Raw genomic sequence first — 21,693 nt, 5'->3', positions numbered from 1 at the left:
ATAAAAAATTTAATAAATGATTTGTGTTCAAGTTTAAAACTCGTTTAAACTACATGTAAACATCAAATATGAAGTAAATACAAATTTAAATGTGAACTCTAATTTAGGTAGATAAATCTAATTACAGAAGTCTAAGTTAATACAAATAAAGTTGAATACTATTAAATTATTGCAACTGAAATCGATAAAAAATAATATTTAAAAAATTTAAGATGAAAACAATAAAAATAATTATATAAACTAAAACTACAAAATTAAAGTAAAATATATACATTAAAACCAATTTATAACTAGTAAAAAAAATTGGTCAAAAACTAAAAGTAACCCTAAACCCCTCTACCACACGGAGAGTGCTTTCAATTTGAAATAAAATTATAAATACACTTACAGCAACCTATCAGCACTTTTGCTCCCTATATCAACTCTGAGGCACAAGAGATTTTTGAGTTATTGCCTCACCCAATATGGGTTTCTTGAGTAAAGAAGTACACAAACTAAATAAGTATTTAAACCTTCCAGTAAAACAAATAAGGTGTCAAGTGCCTTTCAGAATTTGCCACTGATTTAAAATTATTATAAACGTCATTCAACTTTTTCATTCTTCTCCAATAAAATGGGCATTTAATTCATTAGAAGCCAATGGAGGTAAATAAGTGATTGCAAGTTCATCTGGCATGTTCCCTCGCCAGGGGCTTGAGGGTGATAGAGACTGCAACATCCCTTGGACTTTAATGTACCAAAGGACTTCAATTGAGTATAACGTGCCACAAATTCATAAATTGCACATAGCGCATAACCATTAACACTCAGCTGAGTTTACAGAACCCAACTACTTGCCTTCTGCTTTCTGATTTGTTTCTTGCTCATCAACTCCCTAAGTTCATTTACACTGCTCCATATTCCTTTCTCACCTTGGATCTTTGAAAGAATTGAGTAAGAAACAGGATGTTTGCTTTCCAGTTTGCGAATCCTATCTGCAGCATACTCTCCAAGTTCTAAATTTGAATGCAGGCCACAAGCTGCAAGCAGCGCACCCCACAATACCACGTCAGGCTCAAATGGCATATTTTCGATCAGTTTTACTGCTTTATCAAATTGCCCTGCTCTTCCGTAGAGGTCCACCATGCAAGTACAGTGTTCCATCTCTGCTTCGATTCCATACTTGGATAGCATAGATTTGAAGTGCTTTTCCCCTTCTTCAACAAGACCGGCATGCACACACGCTGACAACACATTTACAAAAGTAACTTCATCTGGTTTAACACCAACTTTTTTCATCCGATCAAACTCCTCTAGTGCTCGGTTACCATGCCCGTTACTAGCAAAGCCGCCAATTATTGAATTCCATGACACCAGATTCTTTTTCGGAATGGACTCGAAAACAAGAAATGCTGCATCCGTATCTCCACATTTAGCATACATATCCACAAGCGAGGTCAACGAGATGACATCATCTGGTATGCCAGACTTGATAACCCACAGGTGCACCTGCATTCCCGTCAAAAGAGAGGAACAACCAGCACATGCGTCCAACACACTTGAAAACGTGAAATGATTGGGACGAGTTCCTGACTTCAACATCAGAAGAAAAAGGTTCAGTGCATCAATAAATCTCATATTTTGCACATACCCACTAATCATTACCGTCCAAGACACCACATTTCTCTCACTCATTTTGTTAAAAACAGACCTTGCTTTGTTTATCTTCTTGTTCCTGATATAACCATTCACCAAAGTAGTCCACGAAATTATGTTCCTTTGGGGCATCACATCAAAGTTTGTTTGTGCATCATCCATGCTTCCCACTTCCATATAACCAGAAACTAAAGCATTCCAAGATGTAACATCTTTCACCAATATATCATCAAACACGCGCTTAAAAGCCTCTTCCTCTCTTAAATTCGCATATGCTCTGATCAACGAAGAACCAACAAACACACTCAAGTTAAGTGCCAAATGAAGCGCTAGAGCATGCACCTGGGGGACCAAAACATCCAACTTAGTACTTATAACTGCTCTGAGGAATGTGGATATGGTATAGTCATCCGGGGCAACACATGATCTTCCCATTTGCAAGAAATGGCGGTACAACCCATCAGAGTCCGTGATTCTACTAAAACCAGAGAGCATGATATTCCAGGAAACTGTGTCTTTAAGGGGCATTTGATCAAACAGCTTGTGTGCATGTTCAATTTGATAATGTTTGACGTGGCCAGTCATCATCATGTTCCAGGAAACAAGGTTGCGGGATGAGGGATTATCGTCAAACAGTTTGCGAGCCTGGTTTATGTTGTTGTCTTGTATGTGAGCGTCGATCATGTAATTCAGCTTTGCGGATGTAACCGTACACATGTTGCGTGGGCAGAAGCATGGTGTCCGGGACAACAATTGGAACATTTCTGTATTTCTTGTTTTATTGACAATGAATTCGCATTGCTTTATGGTTATGAGAAAAGACATTCGGCAATTGGATACTACACATTTCTGCACCTGCCACATCATTATCCATTGAAATATTTATTAAGAAAGATTTTGTGCAAGTCTTCCATAATATCTATCACATATGGTTTTTATGATTTAGATTCTGATTAAGAGGGTGATAAAAATTACGACCATTTTTACTAGGATGTAATTTAAGAGAAATAGATTAATGTGGAAAGCATAAATATAATTATGTGATCTTGACATTGTTATTGCTACCTTACGTGATACTGTCTTAATACGTGAAAAAAATTTAAAACCAAAAATAAGATAAAATAATGTAAATACTATGATGTGACTTTGAAAAATGGTTTTGATGTCATTTATTTAAATATAAAGAAAAAAATTAAATTAAATCGATTTAATATATAATAAGTAATATTAATTGAAAATAAAAATAAGAAAACCAAACTAAATAAATACAACAAAAAATTATAATAGTAATTAAACCAAATTTTAAATTGAGAGGGATATCAAGTTTTAATTTGAAATAAACTCATTTTATGATTATTATATATATCTATTGATCCTTTTCGAAAGACTATTACATGGGTGTGGCTCCCCACACCTCTCCAAGTGGGACCTGTACCTCCCCATTAATTTAATTTATTTCAAAAATTTCTACACCTCTCTACTATTTTCTTTTATTCCAAAAATACCCTACACCTCCCCATTATCCTTAACAATCTTTCTCTTTCTCTCTACATTAATGGAGCATTTACATGGCTCATTAATGGAGCATTTAGATGACTTAAATTTGAATATGTTTTCTTAAATAAGTTTGCTTCAATCTTATTTTCGTTGTTGAATATATTTTTTTCTTTTCAAATTACTTAATAAATGATAAAATTTTGTTCTAAATTTCTAGAAAAATGTTTATATATATGTATCTTTTTTTTACATATAATATCTATAATTTTTAATATTATATTATGTTTTAACTCACCGACTTGTTTGGATAAAATATTTAATTTATTAGATAAATAATATAAAAATATTATTAAATACTTAAAATATAAAAAAAATTATTTGTTAAAGATTTAGAATTTATTTAGTTCTTTCGTCATTATAAAGTTAGTATATAATAATAATAATATATCATTATTTACTATTAATATTATTATGTTTATTATTTTGTATTTGCATCTAACTTTTAATTTTATAAAATGAAAATGGTAGAAGTATTAATATTGAAGTTTCCCCTGAATTTTATATTTTGTAGTATGTTACAAATTCAAATTTGAACTACTTGATCCATTAATGTAGAGAGAGAAAGAGAAAGATTATTAAGGATAGTGGAGAGGTGTAGGGTATTTTTGGAATAAAGAAAATAGTGGAAATGTGTAGAATATTTTTGAAATAAATTAAATTAATGGGGAGGTACAGGTCCCACTTGGGGAGGTGTAGGGAGCAACACCCCTATTACATTGATGTTGCAACTAAAGGCTGATGCAACCAGAAATGCCATTACGACACAAGGGGAATGCATAAAACCGTAACCAAAGTCTTCATTTGTCCACAATTTCCTATAATCAATGTTTCAAACTCGGAAGTAGTAATAAAATTTTTAAGCTAATCAACGTTCGATTTCCTTCAAGATGGTTGGTTTGAAAACAATAACCATTTGGTTGTATGATTGAGCTACCAGAGTCATTGTAGAGTCGGTCTGAGCTTAGATGTAAAAAACGGAAGACCTAAGAGCCAGTTCTATTACCTAGGAGCTTTTATCCTGTATTTCCAAAACTTTCATCCTAGTTTTACGAAATATCCAAATCGACTTTATTTAAAACGCTTTTAATATTTACGTTTAATAGATTCGGAGATTTCTATTTGTACAGTTTTATATTAATTAGGTTTCCGTATTTTGAAATAGCTCAATTTAGTTCTTATTTATGAAAAATTCTGTGAACAGCGTTAAAATTATGGACCAATGGCTAGGTAGGGTGACATTTGAAACCACGTGACACATAAAAACTTTAGGATAATGATATTTAGACAACACTTTTTTTACAACATTTAAACATCATCTACGTGTCATTCTGTTATTGGTTCATGGTAGTATTTATGATTATTATTATTATTGATTGTGAAGTAATTTTATACCAATACAGAATGACACGTAGATGATATTCAAATGTTGTAAAAAAAGTACCATTATTCAAAACTTTAATAGATGGATTGAAATGAGTTTTGTTATTTAAAAAAAGTTTTAAAAAAGGACAGAAATGTAATAAAAATGCATAACGTAAGTGTTATTTCTGGAATCTCAAGATGCTCAGAAACCTCTCCCTCTCCGGCATTGATTTAACTGCCAGGTTGCCTCCTTCCCTGGGCTCGCTCTTTACGCTCCAGCATTTGAATCTTTCACAGAACAAGTTCTACGGCCCCATCCTCGCTCGGATCTTAATCTTAATCATCATATGCCCTTCTGCCTTACATTTGGTGCATCACTTGGAACACTTAACAGTTATGAGATTGTTGTGGAGTTCCAACTAGTTCGAGTCGTTTCTTAGAGAAAACTCGAGGTTTTATGTCCTTTTTGATGAGGGAAGAAGCATGCCCAAAATTTTTACAAACAAATGGTCAATAAGTCAAGATTATATTAAATTAGCTCTTGAATTGGACTTTACTTCAACTGAATAACAAGTGGTATGAACAAATAACGTGTTTTGTTTTAGTCAATTGGGAATTGAAAAAATTTTCTCTCTCAAGTAATTGCTTATGATCTCTAATTCCTTAACCATTCTTTCAAACCTACACACGAAAGTATTTTTTAAACAATAAATGGTCTTTTTTTATTTGTTGATGAGTTTTTGCACTGTTGAATGCTGATTCGTCGTGACAGTAACAAATAATTTGATTAAAAGATAAAATTTTTCTTTGTTGCTATAACCATTCTTTAAAACCCTCTTCAAAGTTTGAATATTTCGCAGAAAACACCAAGACCCACAGGAAGCTTCTCTGTAATGATGTGACTAGGGATGACAAAAAAATCCGCGTCCGCGAATATCTACGATAAAATCTGTGACGGATAGTTGATACCCATGGATATTTACTATCCGAAATCCGCGGATAGCGGGTATTTTAATATCCGCTTATAAACGGGTCGGTTACGGATATTATATTATTCGTACCCACGAATATCTGCTACCCGCAAAAAATAAAAATAAAAAAAATAATTTTTATTTTATTAAGTTAAATTTAATTAAAATTAACATTAATTTATATTTTACAAGGTCAAATTTAAAATAAAATAATTGCATGTAAAAGACTTTAATGTGCCACATAGTTATTAAAGGTTATCTAAGCATACCACAGATAAGAAATTTAAAGTCATTCCCAACAATTAATGATAAAATTAATGATAAGAACATTATTCACTAAATTTTACATAAATAAGAACTCAATTAAGCACTTTCAAAATATAAACACTTAATTGATATGAATATGCAGAAATAGAGACCACAAAATAATTAAACCTTAAATTTATTTACAAAATTTTGGAATTTTGTTGTCTCACATGTTCTTGTCATAAAAGTTAAGCCACTAGTGTCTTGCTGAAAAAAAAGTTCCTTTGTGAATTGCTCTGAGTGCTTTTTCTCCAATCTCGTAGATGGAAACTTCAAACTTCATCGCAGAAAACTATATTCCTATATTTAAGGAAAGAAACTAGATGTCATATATAACAAGATCTCCAGTTGCATGATTTTTTAATACCTAAAAAGTACAAACAAAATATTGATAGTACAGATATGTATGATCTCATCCAGCCTCAGGTTTTAAACTTTTAAAACATTTTTTTTTCACAATTAATGACACAGGAAGTATTTTAAATAAATTATCCATTTTCATTTTATTAGAGATTTAAATATGAGTCTAATATTGAATAAAAAAAATTGAAGAATTAAGAATGACATTAGATAATATTGTAATTGATGCAAAGAAATTGAGAAAGGGAGAAGAACCCACCACGTGCTTCTCACTCACCTTAACTTGAGTAGAAACTGCAAATACAAGGCAAAATGGACCATACTCCTTCCTTCCACCATCCCACGTTTTATCTTAATTGCTATTTATACCACCACCTCCTTTTCTTTAACAAACCACTTTCATGTTATCCCAAGAAAAGAAAAATATTCTTTTAACATCTCTAATTTTTTTATATTTATCTGATCTTATTTTTATTTACTTTTTACTTTTATCTTTCTTTAAAAAAATATAAAAATTTATATTTTTATGATATTTTATTTTTATACATGAAAGTGAAAATATGTCTATGTGATGTACCGTTACTTGCAAGAAAACTCAGACCAAAGGATGATGTTCATGTTGGGTAGTTTTGTTCGGTGACATTGTTCAGTAACATTTGGATTCTGCTAGCTGTACTTTTGCTAAAACAAAGGACCAGTTGCTTTCACCATCACATGAGTAGATCCATTGTCATTATGGCCGATGAACTGTCATAAAATTGACAACTTTAAAATTGTAAATTGTCACATATGCCATGAAATTCTGATGTACTGATACTGTAAAAAAAAGAATCACCTTGACAGATGGTATAAAGTAAGTTTACCCAAGTGAGTAAAAACTTGTTCTTACGATATCCCTCTTGCAAAATGGATCGATTTTATAAGAAAAGTATATTTCTTAACCCAATGGATGCGTTGAGTAGCACAGGGTGGAAGGTAAAAGCTGACACGAGGTCTCCCCGAAGTTTCTTTTTCACTTTAGCATGAGTGTACTACCAATATCATGAAGTAGTACATGGCAGCGTTGGACTGAAATTTGTTAGTACATGCTTGTACTGCAAACCATTCATTCCTCTCTCTGTGGTACACTTTTTGTTATTATAATTACCAGTATTACATATAGAGATGTATGAAAAAGTAATGTGCAAACCCAATTTGGAGAGGATAGAGGTAAGTTAGTCCTTCCAAAGTTTGAGGGAGTGAAAGAGAAGAGATAGAACAAACAAAGGCTGGGAAGATGCAGAGCACGAATGAAGCTATCAACAGAAAATGGTGAAGTCAGAATGAGAGTAGAAAGAGAGAGAGAGAGAGAAAGATCTGTTGTGGCCACGCTCATGCACTGCCTCTTCCCTGGCTCTACCTCTTTCTTATCCTCTCTCCTTCCTTTATTTATTTACTGTCAAAAACGTTTTTGATCATTGCATCAGCTCTTTTGGATTGCTCTTATTGCTGCTAATGTGTTCGTTCATGCACAAGTGTCCAGTTCCATACATTCAAAGTTATCTGGTTGTGATTGTTTTTATGTCTGTTTATTATTTTAAGGTCAATAATTGCTTCCATAAGCATGACCATAGTCATATATATATAATGGAACTTTATTATGGACAGGATACTGATAGAAAGGTTGAGATCTTTAGCTTTCTGACGAGTGTGTGAAGAAAGAATTCTCAACCCAGTTTACGGATACGATAACTATGAATGTATGGAACATTCTAAAAGATTCAAGTCATGCCACATTCTGGATTCTAATGCACATAAATTTCAGTTTATATAGATGGACACTGAAATCATATCAGACTTTTCTTTTAGAAACATAACATTGTATTTATGAAACGTTACTTTTTGAATTCACTACTTGAAATGCTACCAGATAAACCAATTAAGGACTATACTCTGTTCTAACTTTTTTTAATGCTTGCCCGGTGACCTTTTCTCACGATTGGTTTTATCCATGTTTGAATTATTTATCACTTCCAAGCAGCTTAAAATGGATCTGATTATCTAGCAAAACGTGTGTTTTGGCCTAATTCAACCAGCTAATCAGACAATGAAATGGGAAACAAACATCAAGAACAACCTGGTTGCTCCATAGAAACAATGAAGAACGAAAAGCAGCAGCTACACTATAGAGATTTGAACACAATCAAGCACACCCACACAGAAAGTTGAAGAGGTAGGTGTGTGAGACTTGTAGTAAAGCAAACAGAAAAAAGAACAAGAGAAGCATAAATGAATTACCATATTATTTCCAATTGAATGACCAAGCTGGAATCAACATATCAATCAAACAGCTTGATCAACAGAAACACGAGACCAAGAAATTTCATGACAGATATTTGTTGGTTCCATTCTAAAAGAATATGGTGTTCAACCAAATAAAAGGGAGTTACATGGTTGAATCGTCGTGGGACAAGCATATGGACTCCTTGCTCTCAACTAAGACAACAGGCATAACTTCCCCAAGTTTATGGTCCAGTTTTCCAGATTCTATAACGAGTAAATCCTGGAGAAGGATGACGTAATGTTCTTGAACATCTCCTGCACTTTTTTCTCCTCCAACCATGGCTGCAACCACTTCCCACCGTTCAGGGTGTTGCTCATCTACCACTGCCAAAGCTAGCTCAAACAACTTGTTCTCCTCCCAACTCCAACCGCAAAAGCTGTTGGCAAAATCTTCCATCGCACTCACTCTAGATCCCTTCAAGCCACTTTGAAGAAATTGAGGATTCTCTAGTAATTCTTTCACATTAGGTGATTTCATGGTATGTGTTCTTAGACAAAATCTGACACCCCTTATGATGTCTGGGGAGTTAGATGTTTGTAATGACGTGCCATATACTTTTTTTTTTTCAGTTTTTTACATAAAGTTTTTTTACTTCTTTGAATTAAATATAAAACATAGAAAACAATATCGCATTAATTGATGCTCAGAGTCATCTTAAAAGGATCTTTCTTAACCCAAAATAAAGAAAAAAGTGTTTGCATTATAGAAATATTGTCCCTCTTATAAGTTAGATCTACGTTTTGGGCAGTTATGATAGAAACTTGTGATAATGAAAAGTGGATCCTATGGCACCGAAACAGGAAGCATAATATAAACAATGTATTAAATAAAGCACCTCGTTATCCATTTCTTGCCCAAGTTGGGATCTTTATTTTTTTTTTTACAGGGACCCAAATCTAGCAATTAATTGTACCAACTATCTAGCAATCGTTGTCTTGTTGAGCTACACCACATGTCATTTTGAAATCTACAAGCTTTGTGATATTGTTTTATATTTTATATTTTATAAGTGCAACATGCAGGCTATCTATCAATCTTTTTTATTTTATTTTATTTTCCTTTCAAAATTCAAGACTCTACCTTGCAAGAAAAGGAATTAAGATTCAATAATGCTTTGTCCTTATAGATTCGAAACGATTCGATGCGTCGCCATATATATAACTGGGTCACTTTCAAGTGCTATTATGTGTTAAAAATATTTTATTTATACCAGAAATTGTAAAAAATTTAGAATGTCCGAGAATAACTTAATTTGAAATATTTCTTCTAATTTTTACTAAATAATGAAAATTAAGTTTATCTTAATTTGACAAAATGAGGATATCGTGTGATCATATTAAAGATATCGAGGGTAAGAATCAAGAAAAAATAGTGCGTGACACGTTAAATCCAAATTTCAATTAAAATAAACTTCAAATAATTTTAATATCATCCTGTAATTCAAATATACAAATTTATAATATATAAATAGATATAACTGTAATCTTGAAACTAATTTTGTAACATTCAATTATATTTAATTCTATCGCACTCAAAATAAAATTGGGATTGAGTTAAGTTTAATTTCACTGTACTAACAATATAAAAATTTAAATTTTTCATACTCACTTGTCTCGTTTTCTCTATTTTTCTCATAAACTTAGTCTTTACAAAGACATTGTCAGTTAAGTATCAGAAGAGATGCTACCAGCTAAACTTTAATCAGGATGGTATCAGGTTAACCGAGGTTAAAAGATCGTGACTTAATTTTATTATTTTATCAAGATTTTATTAACTCAATTAAGAGTATTAAGACATCGTTTGCCTCATCAACATTTAAAACAAAGTCCATCTTATTTTTTCTGACGTAGTTGGCATTGAAACATTTGTATTTTTCGATTAACATTAATCAACATCAATCTCAATCATACTTTCTTTTGTCATAAAGATTTCTTTATCAGTATTATTATTTATCCAAAGTTTTTCATTATGTAAGATTGGAAAAAAAAAAAAAACTATCATTCTTTTACAATGATTTTTTTATGAATGTTAGGAAAAAAAATTTCAGTCAACATCAAATATCTGTCAAAAGTTAATCAAACCAAAAATTTTATATTGAGAGGGATACATAAATTGAAAGTTTTTTTTTCATTATTACAATCGTATCATTTGATAAAATTCAGAATTTAAGTGGTATATGTACCCAAAATATGACCACAAATATTTCTCTAGGCTTTATTCAATTATTTTATTTTTCTGGGCTTACTTAATCATTTAGACACCCCAAAAAAACTATTTTTGATCACTCGCGTGTTATTTGGACAGAATTATTAGGATTTTAAAAAAATTATGTTGATTTAGATTTCGTGCAGAAACTATTATAAGAAAAATTAAATTCTTCCGTCTTGTATGCTTTCTATATAAAGAGATAGTACAAAATGAAAATGAAAAATGAATAAATAAAACGGAAAAATACATTCTAACGGCGGAAATAAAATGAATAATTAAATCAAAACAATCTTAGTCGTTTACATTTAATTATATTGAAATGAATGATTACACTACAACAGGTGTTGTTTTTCTTTTATTAACATAGATTTGGAGTATTATACATTTACTTTCTTACACTCCTTTTACATTGTATCTACATATTTTCCTTGGATAATTCGTTCGAATTTTTGTTTCTGTATCTCATCCTTTCTTCCACCCTATCAACATTTCATAGTCGTAAGGAAGTGAAGGAAAAAACTAACACAGTTGTACCTGACAGCTAATGCCTAAGATGTCTTCCATCCACTTGGAGCAGGCAGTGACAGGATCCCCTCATTATATCGTACGAGGTAGTAGCTGGGTGAGGGGTTCAACAGTGTTAAGAGGAACGAAACAAGAGAAAGGTGACATTCCTGTCCACCGAGCATGGTCTAACTGCCTAAGAATGAAGCAACTTCCATAGTTAAAACAGCCATTCCAAGGAGAACAAATTATGCACATTGGTCCCACTAACTCTTATGTTAAGAATTAAAAAATTTAAGACACGATAAAGCTCACTTGGGTCAACCAATGCAAAAACAAAAATATAGGTCATTAACATTTCATGTTTTACCATCTCTCAAGCCTCTCTTGTAAGTTATATATATTATCTCGACTTATTCCTCCACCTTGCATCAAGAAAAAATACGAAAGTTCTTTTTTTCAGAAGCAAATTACACTAATAAGATACTAATAATGCAGAAAACTTGAATCCGCTTGTTTTACTGAGACGAACTAAAAGTTGCAATTGCATCCATTTCTTCATGCAATAGAAGGGCATCGATGAAGACGTCAAGATTTTCACCTTGCATCACATCATCTACCGAGTGATAAGTGATACCAACTCTGTGATCAGTTACCCGGCCCTGAGGAAAATTGTATGTTCTGATGCGTTCAGATCTGTCCCCACTACCAATCTGAACAGTTTGACAAATTCCAAGTCAATCCAGAATGTAAAAGGGTATGGGAATTGAACAAGTTCAATGTGACATCTCATCTACCTGCTCAGATCGAAGCTTTGATCGACTTCTATGAAGTCTTAGCCTTTCCATTTCATATAGTTTTGCACAGAGTACCTTGAGAGCTTTGGCCTTGTTCTAATAGGAAATGAAAAAGGAAGATATAGAGTGTAAGAAGAAAAACGTACAACGGAGAAACCAAAACAGTGAATTTATTGTAGACCATAATTAACCGAGTCTGCCTCATGAAAGGAGTAAGAAAGGCCCTTACAAAAAAGATTTTGATTACTGAAACAAGAATTTTTAGAAGGAAAGAATATTTAATTACTTGGCATAATGATTTTTTCTGCTTTTTCAACTAGTGACAAGGCTGGCTTGCCTATCCACATAATTAGACATAAAGTTTTCAGACTAAAATGTAGCTCTTCCACAAGGATGCTTTTCCAAAATCACAAAACCAACAAGCAAAACGCGTACAGCTAACTTAAGCTGTCTGCCTGCTTCAACCGAGAAAACAAATGCAGCACGAAGTTCACTCAATTGGAAATGTTACGATGGCATCATCCATGTCATATGAAAAGCATAACCAATATAAGAAATTAAAAGTTGCTACACACACCAAAACATATTGCCTCGATAATTAATCTCTTCAAGTATAAGCAAATGTCATTCAGGGCGAGTTAAATTGCATGTCAATCAGGAGGAATTGAAGTAGTGTTATAAACTCCAGCTCACAGAATTTTGCAGTTAGTTGAGGCACTCTATAAATTAAAAAAAGAGGCTATGTACCGACAAAATCCACACTGCCAATAAAAAAATATTAAATGTGAATCATGCCAAATATTTTGGACCACTTACCATATGTTGAGACCGCTCATCTTGTATAGTAATCATAATCCCTGTTGGAATGTGGGTTACTCTAACAGCACTGTTCGTTGTATTTGCATGCTGACCGCCTGAACCACCAGATCTATAGGTGTCGATTCTTAAGTCTTCATTCTTCAATTGAACATCTACCTGCATATGGCGCATGCATAACAACTATGAGTCACCAGAAGAAAAGAGCAAAAAGTAGGAACAAGTCAGTTAGATAACCCACAGCGGAATAATTAGTTAGCCTAGGGCAAGATAATTAGGAAAACAAAGGCATGCCAATAAATACAAGGGATGAGAGGGAGGCACATTTTGTCATCTGTAAGAGAATTATAGCCCTTTGGCTTGGGAGGTGCACTCCCTTGAAGAACGAGTGAGCGTTCTATTTTGTAAGTTCGGAAGTTGATCCTTGTATTTTCTGCAATAAAGATACCAAAATTCTATCAACTGGTATCAAAACTTTCCACCGTGATTCTTGGTTGCAAACACCAGTGATGCAAGTTGTGAAACTAGTATTGTATGCTTGTTTGGGACTTGTTAAAGAGCTAGTGGCTTTGGGCTGTGGTGCGTGGCAATTGTTAGGATTCAGATGTAAGATATGGGAGTTCACCCTCACATTAGGTGTATGGGTTTCATAAGGCCTTATTCCTTCAACTATGACAGCTATCTTTTGTGTATGGTTCTCCTAAGATCTTAACCAAACCTGTGTAATTTCATTCATCGACCTAACAGAACGAAAGGATGAAAATAGAGACATAAATCATATTTTAAGTTTTTTTTCTTTATAATTAATTTAGAGTAACCAGCAGTTGAATATACTTTTTATTTTCTTAAAATCAACAAACATTTAAAGTTTCTTATCACAGGGCATTGATTCATAGGAAGTAATTGCTAATTACCTCATCAGCCTGAGGAAGAATTGCAACAGAAACAGCACTGGTATGAATTCGTCCTGACTTTTCTGTCACAGGAACTCGCTGTAAGAAGTAGAATGTAAGTGGTTGACAAAAGTAGATGTAACTATTGTCGTATAGATTATATCTGAGAGGCGGTAACTAAAACCTGGACACGATGGATTCCACTCTCAAATTTTAGTTTCCCATAAACACCAACTCCTGCAATTGCTGCACTAGCCTCCTGAGAAAGAATAGTCCAAACTACATCAATTGCAGGATGAAATTCAACTCTACCGGCAGGAACTAGAGACACAGTACAAAATCCTCTTCATATTTATTGACTACAATAATATAAGAAATATGTACCTTGTAACCTTTCAGATCAGATTGAGCTATATCTACTACTTCAAATTTCCAGCCTTTCTTGAGAGCATACTTCTCATACCTATATCATGTCAAACAAGATCGCTTTTAGAAAACGAACTACAATTCCAAAATCAAACAAAATTCCAGTTACAAAAATGAAACCTTACATTCTAAAGATATCCATTGCAAACAGGGAAGCCTCCTCCCCTCCAGTGCCTGGGCAAAAAATGGTATAACAAAAAAGAAAAACAGAGAGTTAAAAGCATACGAATACCATAATAGAGTGATGAACAAGACAGTTTGATAACCAATAATAATAGATATCTATTTTGAGCCATGATATTTTACCTGCTCGTACCTCCAAAATGCAATCCCTTTCATTAGCATCATCCTTAGGAAGTAATGACTTCAGCAGCAAATTTTGCAGTCTTCTTTCTTCTTCTATGGCCTGACCCATTTCCTCTGTAGCCATATTTAGCATGTCTTTATCCTCAGAACATTCGGTCATCAGTGACTTCAAGCCATCAATTTCCTTAATATAGTAAATCGATAACATTAGATAACGGGTTGGTTTGTTTGTGCTTTTTTTTTTACAAAAGAAGTGTTTATTTAATAAAATAAATAGATTTTTGTTTTTTTTATGTATTTGTTTAATCTACTTATTTTAAAAATAAGTAGTTTTCAACTTATTTTAATAAGCAAATCCTATGTGCTTCTCCAATAAGCAATTGTTTTAAAAATTGTTTTTTTAAAAAATACTTATTTTAAGTTTAAACAAACTAGCCCTAGATAGTCACAGAAAATAATATTAACTTATCCTCCCCATTTTCCTTCTTATTTCTTCAAATCGGAAAAGAATTGCAGATAAAGCACTTGAGTATGCAAACAGATAGATCGCAGGTGCAAATAGATAGATAGCAGGCTCCCTAAAAGACTATGTGGTAAATTTTATCACCGAAGAAACAACTCAACAAACGTCTTTCCCTGCTAGGTGGAGACAACGAAATGGAACAATGACAATATTATACACCATTACCTCTATGTGTACTAAGCACGTATGACTAACTAAATATCGGGCTACAGTAATGAAGTCATAAATAACAAAGATTCGACATTAAAAATTCCCTCTTCAAATTAAGGTTAAACTCCAGCCTAAAATTAAGACACAAAATACTTTCAGTTTTAACTCAGCTTAGCTACTTAATTTAATGACTCCATGAGGAAAAAGAAGTCCCTTTCCAAAGAAATATAATCTGTGCTACCAAACCAATTTTAGAAAATCATACACAGATCAGAAGACATGGCTTAGTGTTGCTTTATTGTTCTCTTCATCTTTGTGATTCTTAAAAAGTAACGATCCTGTAACACCACTTGCCATTCAGGCAAGTTGCTGTTTGCTAAGATAAAGTTGCATGAACTCATTACCTTCTGTTTGGTCCTCAATTCATTAATAAGGTCCACAGAACCACTTAGCTTCCGAAGCTCCTTGTTAGCTCTTGCATATTCTGATGGCGATGCTTCTGGCTGTCTTCAATGAGCAGCAGAAATAAAACATAAGAAAATGAACTAAAACATAATCCAATTATAAGATTAACTTATGTTTGATTGTAATTTTTGCCCAAATTTAATATCCTCTGATTTTTTTTCAACCGTAATATAATCAAGTCCTTCCACTGGTTTTTGAAATAAGAAAATAGCAACTGCATTACCTGATTTAGAAATTTGTTGAGACATGCAGTCCGGTACTCAATTGCGGAGAGTCTTTGTTCCATTATGTTCAAGAGTTCAGGCGACAGTTGACCTTGCAGTTCTGTTAACAACAATAGTTACACACACTAAGAACAACGTCGTAGCGCTGTTTCCAATAACTTAAAACCAATAATAACTACGAAGAATCGTTTGCTCTGAACAATCCATTATAGATGAATGAATATAACCACTTTACTTGAAATTAATATAACGACTAAAACCTGAATGCATAAATAGATTGAACAAAGAATTACCGGAAGAATAAGAACGAAGGAAGAACGGAGCTCGACGCCGGAAACTCGGAAGTGGGAATTCTGATTTTGAATCGAATTGCTTTCGAAACTGAGAAAGAAAACGGCGAAAAATAAAGCTCCCACGAAATCTCATCGTTAATATTTTTCTCTCTGTCGATGAGGCGAAATGAATGGTTTCCGCAGGCAAGTCCTCTTTTCAGCTTTGCTTTCTCGTCTCACTAGAGAAGTAAGGTGAAAGGGAAAACTGCAAATTTGATGGTTGTTGTCGACCCGCTACGTAAGCCCATTGGGCTCACGTATTCGCTTTCTTCTTACACTCCCGTACTTTTCTTCATGCACCCTGCATTTTTTGAAAGCCTCATTCGAAACCCATTTTGAAAACTATATCATTTATGGACAATTGTAATCGGCTTTTCACTGTAAGTATCCCATAATTAAAGAATCGGTAAAGTTCTCTAGGATGAGATGAAGACCATATTATGCTAAGTAACCAGATCTCAATACAAAATGTTCTATATCCAACATAAAAACGAGACTCATAATTCCAGATGGACAATAAAGTGTAGACGATTTTAAAATGAAAAGACTATAGAGTACGTGTAAAAATATATTGCATCCTATACAACTCAAAGAATCACTGACATTGTCCTTTTTCTTTATTTCTTTCATTCGCGTCCCTTAATTATTCCTACCTAATTACTTTTGAACTCAATGTTAAAAATTAATCTTAATACATTACATTTTAATTTAATGAAAAACGAAGAAAATGATTTTCTTTTAAAAAGTTGTAAATACTTTAGATAATTTAAAAATTGAAATTATTTTAAGAGTATTCATAACTATTATTATAATTATAATTATTTATTTATTTATCTATTATTGTTATTATGTCTGAGGACTTAGGTTTGTAAGAATTGAATTCCTTCCTTATAAATCATAAATGAACAACAAATAAATATAATGGAAAGGATTTTTATGACTTTTTTTCTATATTTCAATATAGAAATTTGATTACAAAGAATGATAATTGTTTCCGTCAGGTCATCTCACACTCTCATATAAAATTGAAGGTATAGAAATTGTGTTTGGTTTTAAGGTTTGGCGAAGTCAAGGACATGAGGAACATGAAGAGCTTTTAACCAATCAGCTCCAGAGCCAACTCCAGCTTGGAGGAATCGACCAGGAGTGAATTGGGCAGCTTCTTCGCGAGAAATGAGACCATGATAACCCTTCCACTTGATTCTTCCCTCCACCGCGGCACCAGGTCCAGCATTGTTGTACTCAGCGTAGTACAAGGTGTCTTCAAAGTATTCGCCTGCCCAAGGGCACCATCCTTCAGGGTGAAGGAAGTCACCAATGGTGGATTCCATCACCACAGTCCTTGAGTACTGCTTCCATGGCCTACCCAAGTATGACTTAATCTGGAACCTCACTGGGAAAAGCTCAGCTTCAGGCACAATCTCGCAGTCCTGGATAACGATTCCAGTGTTCATGTTCTTCTCGGATGTGCCGTCTGCAGTAATGGTGTTTAATTGGTTGTCAAGGGGCTTCCTGATGACGATGACAGAGTGTTGGATCACAGTAGGTGAGGTGCCAAAGATGAAGTCAATGGTGCCAGAGATGACACAGTTGCGATAGAATTGCCTGTTGGTTTGGGCGTACAAGGTGTCTTGGTAACCCAAAATGTGGCAGCCAATAATTGCTGACATGTCTCCTTGNTTCCTAAAAGCCACAGCTTGGTGTCCGTCAGCTCCAGCAGTGTTCTCNAATGTCATTGCCTTGGCAATGAATCCNTGAGCAGTGTTGGCAAAAGTGGCAGTTTGCATTGTCTTCACACCATCACGGAAGTTCTTGTGACCAGTGACAACGGTCTTTCCAGGGCCATCACCATAGAGGAGAATATTGACGGCGTTNTTAGGAACAGTGATGTATTCATCATAGACACCAGCCTTAACATAGATATTATATCTACCTTGGAAGTTGTTGGGGTAAGAAGCAATTGCCTCGGTAATGGTTTTAAACTGACCAGAGCCATCCTGGGCAACTACGACATTAGGTGTGATGTGTGATCTCCATCCTTTACGTTCAAGTTGAGCCAAGAGCTTGCGATCTGAGGCAGAGAACCAAGTCGGGTACCCGTCCTTACTGAGAAGACGACGAGAAGCGGGTTTAAGGTTTAACTTCAACCCAAATTTCTCAAGGATGTGTGACAATCCACTCACGATATCAAGGGTGATGCAAGTAAGTTTCTGCACTTGGTCTAAGCTCTCTGTTTGGAACTGCTCCTTCATCTTCTTCTCACCTTCTTTTCCATCGTCGAAGCCCTCCATGCACGCTTGTTGGTATGAGATAACTGCACTAAGCCAGTTCTTGAAATCAGCAGTTTGATCATGCACACCTTGGATGTTGTTATTTTTCACCATGTCAGTGCTGAGTTGAAGACTTTGGATGGCAGATTGCAACAAGTCCTTGCAATCATCAAGGGCCATCTTAGTACCATTGTCTATGTCTCCATGCTCGGTGGTAAGTCTATCACTCATATTTAACGCTTTGATGACACTGTCCATGGTGGCCTTGACTGCTGTGGTGATGTAGGCCTTAGGGTCAGCTGTGTCATGACCCTTTACGGAACTAAGAGTGTTGTGGCAGAGTTTTTGGTCATCTGTATTTTGACATATAATCTCAACAGATTTTTGATGGGATTCAATGGAGGATTCTTCACTTCTTTTGTTAATGGTGACCACAACACCGATTGCCACACCTACAACGAGGATGAGAGAAACAGCGGAAATAATTATTTTTCCAGACATCTTATTATAGGCTATGAGCCTTAGATCTCCTTTTCTCTTAGACTATGGGTGAAAAGAAGATTATAGGCTTATTAATCCTCCCCTTGGAACACCTCTGGGGAGGCTATTGATAAGATGGTGGTGAAGAATGATGAGGAAACGATAGATTTATATAGTGCTACTTTCACTTTTCTCCACCGTTCAATCTAATTATTGGTCATCCGTAAATGTTGTCTTTTCAACCTCTTAAAACATGTACATATTCTAACTATCTATTTATGGATGTTTTTGAAACAAATTAAGCTATCTTTTGTTTTAATAATTACAAAAAAGAAATTAGAATATTTTTATTTTAATAATTTTGATAAATAGATCTTAAAAACTATCTCTTCAAACTCAATTCCATAGTTTTTGGAAAAATTCTTTAGAGATTTCTTGTGTTCTTTGATATCTATTACTTACTCCGTCAAATTCAATAGGTATAAATATTGTTATTATTATAAATAATAATAATAATATTATTATTATTATTACTATTATTACTATTTTTTTTATTACTAATAATAATAATAATGGTAATATTATTATTATTATTACTATTATTACTATTTTTTTTATTACTAATAATAATAATAATGGTAATATTATTATTATTATTACTATTATTACTATTTTTTTTATTACTAATAATAATAATAATGGTAATATTATTATTATTATTAGTCATAAACACAATAATATAATTTTAAAAGCATATACAATTTTGTAAACATAGTGTTGAAAAAAATAGGGTTGTTGTATAGAGTTATTTTATTAAATAAATAAATTAACTTTTGTTTATTAAAAAGAAAAATTATTCAATAGATATCACCAAATGATTTATTTATTTATGAAATGCTTACTATTTATTATTATTGTTAGTTAGTAATTACTATTATTATTATTATTAAATTAAAATTATTATTGTTTATAAAAAGGTTAGTTTATAATTTGTCTATTTAACTTTTGTTATAGTTGTTTTCTATTCTAAGATCAGTTGACTTGATACAATTTTCTACAAGCAAGATATATAATTTAATCATATGCGTTTTAATTTACATTTCTATTTCAATTATTATTGTTATTATAATAATATCAGTAATAATAATTTTATTAGATTTATTATTATCATAGTTAATATAATAATAATAATTTTTATTATTACTAATAGCAGGAGTAGTATGACAGGTCGATACCCCTTCTTCATGATAAAATTGAACACAATTGGTCAGATTTAGGATTTCTTTCTATTGCATTAATGGTATAATTTAGCATGACTACCTATGTTGAAAGAATGAATTTATTTTTAGTTATAAGCAATCACATTTTGAAAATCCTATTTAAACATATAACTAGATGACAATTTCTTGAACTCATTAAAACATTAATTCATATTATTACATTATTACAATATAGCTACTAAAATATTGTTATTTAACTATTCTAATGACTAAATAATCAATTTGATGTTTGGATTTTTCTCTTATAAGATAATGATAAAAAAAAAGGTAAACACTATTAATTAATTTTTAAATAATATAAAAACAACTTTTTAAATTAAAAACAAAATAAGCATATGATCTCTTACGCTGTTCGCATGAACAGATTTTACTGTTCATGCGGATTTGCAAGCAATTAATTCAAAAGTTTTCGTGTTCGTTTGCGGTGAATTGCGGGGATGGAAAAGCGTTGAATTGCGGGATTGCACTGTGCAGACTATCCTCGCTATTGGAAGAAGATTTGCGCTGATTTACCCTCAAATGACTGAAATACCCTGTACGATTATTAAAATTACAACCCAATATCTTCAGCCTCCATATTCGATTCTTAAGTTTAAAAACCGATTCTAAGAAGCAACTGAAAAGCAGAAAATCAAAATGCCATGCACTATGCTTTCACGAGTAAACAATGTCGTTGCCCATGACTGTGTGTGCTGAAGTTTTCTGTTCAGAGTGAAGACCCATGGAGATGGCAACCTAAGGTAATGTTTCTCGCACAGTTTTATGCCGTTGTTGCAGGTTGAGGATGTATGGTTCTCGTGAAGACAAAGAGAGGGGACGAGGAAGAAGGCGCTTGCTTGATGATGAGGAGCCAACCCGACGAAGAAGACGAAGCTTGAAGCAAGGTGCAAGGAGGTGTATCCGGTTACAACCTCGCGTATCCGGATCCAGCTTTCAGAAGATCTGCGCCTGGAGGTGTATTCGGTTACAGGCTCGCGTATCCGGATCCAACAAAGATCTGCGAAGGGGTTCCAGCTTTGAGAAGGATCTGCGAAGATCGCGTCATGCCTTCCTTTTCCACTCTCCGGAGATTCTCTCCGTTCACCCAACGCTTCCGTACGCTGAGTTCTTCCACTTCCCAGTCTTCATCTTCTCTCAGTCCTCGTCGGAATCTCAGTTGGGCTTCGGGTTCAGCCATTGTTGCAAGCGTAGCCTCATCCACTTCACCCTTCCATTCCGTTTTCTTGAACAATATCCCTCGTGGTTCTTCACTGCCATTATCTGGAAAATTCGTTTCCAAATGTTTTCGTTTAATCGTACTGGAAGATTAAACATTCTTTCTGTTTTTTTGCAGATGCCTACAGAGCCAAGGTTTTCTTCTACTATGAGAAAATTCATTTGAATTTGAATGAGATATTTTAAATGAGATATTTAATTTGAAATTTTGAAATAATAAATTTTAAAAGTTCAAAATAATAAACTTGTAAATAATAATTTTATGAATTTTTTTATTATATGTTTTTTTT

General features: G+C 33.4%; 4 protein-coding genes across 6 annotated transcripts; all 4 read right to left on the bottom strand.

Moving 5' to 3' along the window:
• Positions 1-293: 293 nt before the first annotated feature.
• Positions 294-2,489, bottom strand: LOC106757384 (pentatricopeptide repeat-containing protein At4g02750). The gene has a single exon (XM_014640045.2). It carries the CDS (start codon positions 2,458-2,460, stop codon positions 817-819), a length of 1,644 nt encoding a protein of 547 aa, XP_014495531.2. The 5' UTR covers positions 2,461-2,489; the 3' UTR covers positions 294-816.
• Positions 2,490-8,616: 6,127 nt separating this feature from the next.
• LOC106757243 (protein RADIALIS-like 3) lies at positions 8,617-9,610 on the bottom strand. Its single transcript, XM_014639869.2, has one exon. The coding sequence runs from the start codon at positions 8,989-8,991 to the stop codon at positions 8,617-8,619; it is 375 nt and encodes a 124-aa protein (XP_014495355.1). The 5' UTR covers positions 8,992-9,610.
• A 1,372-nt stretch (positions 9,611-10,982) lies between these two features.
• On the bottom strand, positions 10,983-16,346 carry LOC106756827 (peptide chain release factor 1). Of its 3 annotated transcripts, XM_022779349.1 has the most exons (12): positions 16,120-16,346; positions 15,826-15,926; positions 15,542-15,640; positions 14,465-14,648; positions 14,284-14,332; positions 14,117-14,195; positions 13,917-13,991; positions 13,754-13,831; positions 12,840-12,998; positions 12,024-12,119; positions 11,828-11,939; positions 10,983-11,422 (listed from the first exon to the last, which is right to left on the bottom strand). In XM_022779349.1, exons 1-12 carry the CDS (start codon positions 16,250-16,252, stop codon positions 11,415-11,417), a joined length of 1,173 nt encoding a protein of 390 aa, XP_022635070.1. In that variant the 5' UTR covers positions 16,253-16,346; the 3' UTR covers positions 10,983-11,414. The 3 variants fall into 3 exon arrangements, 2 of the variants coding, with proteins under 2 accessions (XP_022635070.1, XP_014494913.1); XM_014639427.2 differs by lacking the exon at positions 10,983-11,422 and having other exon boundaries at positions 11,484-11,939; XR_002667385.1 differs by lacking the exons at positions 10,983-11,422; positions 11,828-11,939; positions 12,024-12,119 and adding an exon at positions 13,164-13,272 and having other exon boundaries at positions 12,884-12,998.
• An 811-nt stretch (positions 16,347-17,157) lies between these two features.
• On the bottom strand, positions 17,158-19,035 carry LOC106756987 (pectinesterase-like). Its single transcript, XM_014639577.2, has one exon. The coding sequence runs from the start codon at positions 18,927-18,929 to the stop codon at positions 17,211-17,213; it is 1,719 nt and encodes a 572-aa protein (XP_014495063.1). The 5' UTR covers positions 18,930-19,035; the 3' UTR covers positions 17,158-17,210.
• Positions 19,036-21,693: the final 2,658 nt, after the last annotated feature.

This window comes from Vigna radiata, chromosome 3 (genome assembly GCF_000741045.1).
Source record: "Vigna radiata var. radiata cultivar VC1973A chromosome 3, Vradiata_ver6, whole genome shotgun sequence".
NCBI classification, from domain to species: Eukaryota; Viridiplantae; Streptophyta; class Magnoliopsida; order Fabales; family Fabaceae; genus Vigna; species Vigna radiata.
Note: the sequence above shows the minus strand (reverse complement) of the source record. Positions and strands in the feature narration are given on the sequence as shown.

Coding starts and splice junctions, on each gene's coding strand:
- LOC106757243 (XM_014639869.2), bottom strand. CDS start 8,991: ATGAAATCACCTAATGTGAAAGAATTACTAGAGAATCCTCAATTTCTT.
- LOC106756827 (XM_014639427.2), bottom strand. CDS start 16,252: ATGAGATTTCGTGGGAGCTTTATTTTTCGCCGTTTTCTTTCTCAGTTT. Junction 14,333..14,464: donor CATTTTGGAGGTACGAGCAG/GTAAAATATCAT, acceptor TTTTTTGCCCAG/GCACTGGAGGGGAGGAGGCT. Junction 12,999..13,753: donor TTCTTCCTCAGGCTGATGAG/GTAATTAGCAAT, acceptor CGCCATATGCAG/GTAGATGTTCAATTGAAGAA.
- LOC106757384 (XM_014640045.2), bottom strand. CDS start 2,460: ATGTCTTTTCTCATAACCATAAAGCAATGCGAATTCATTGTCAATAAA.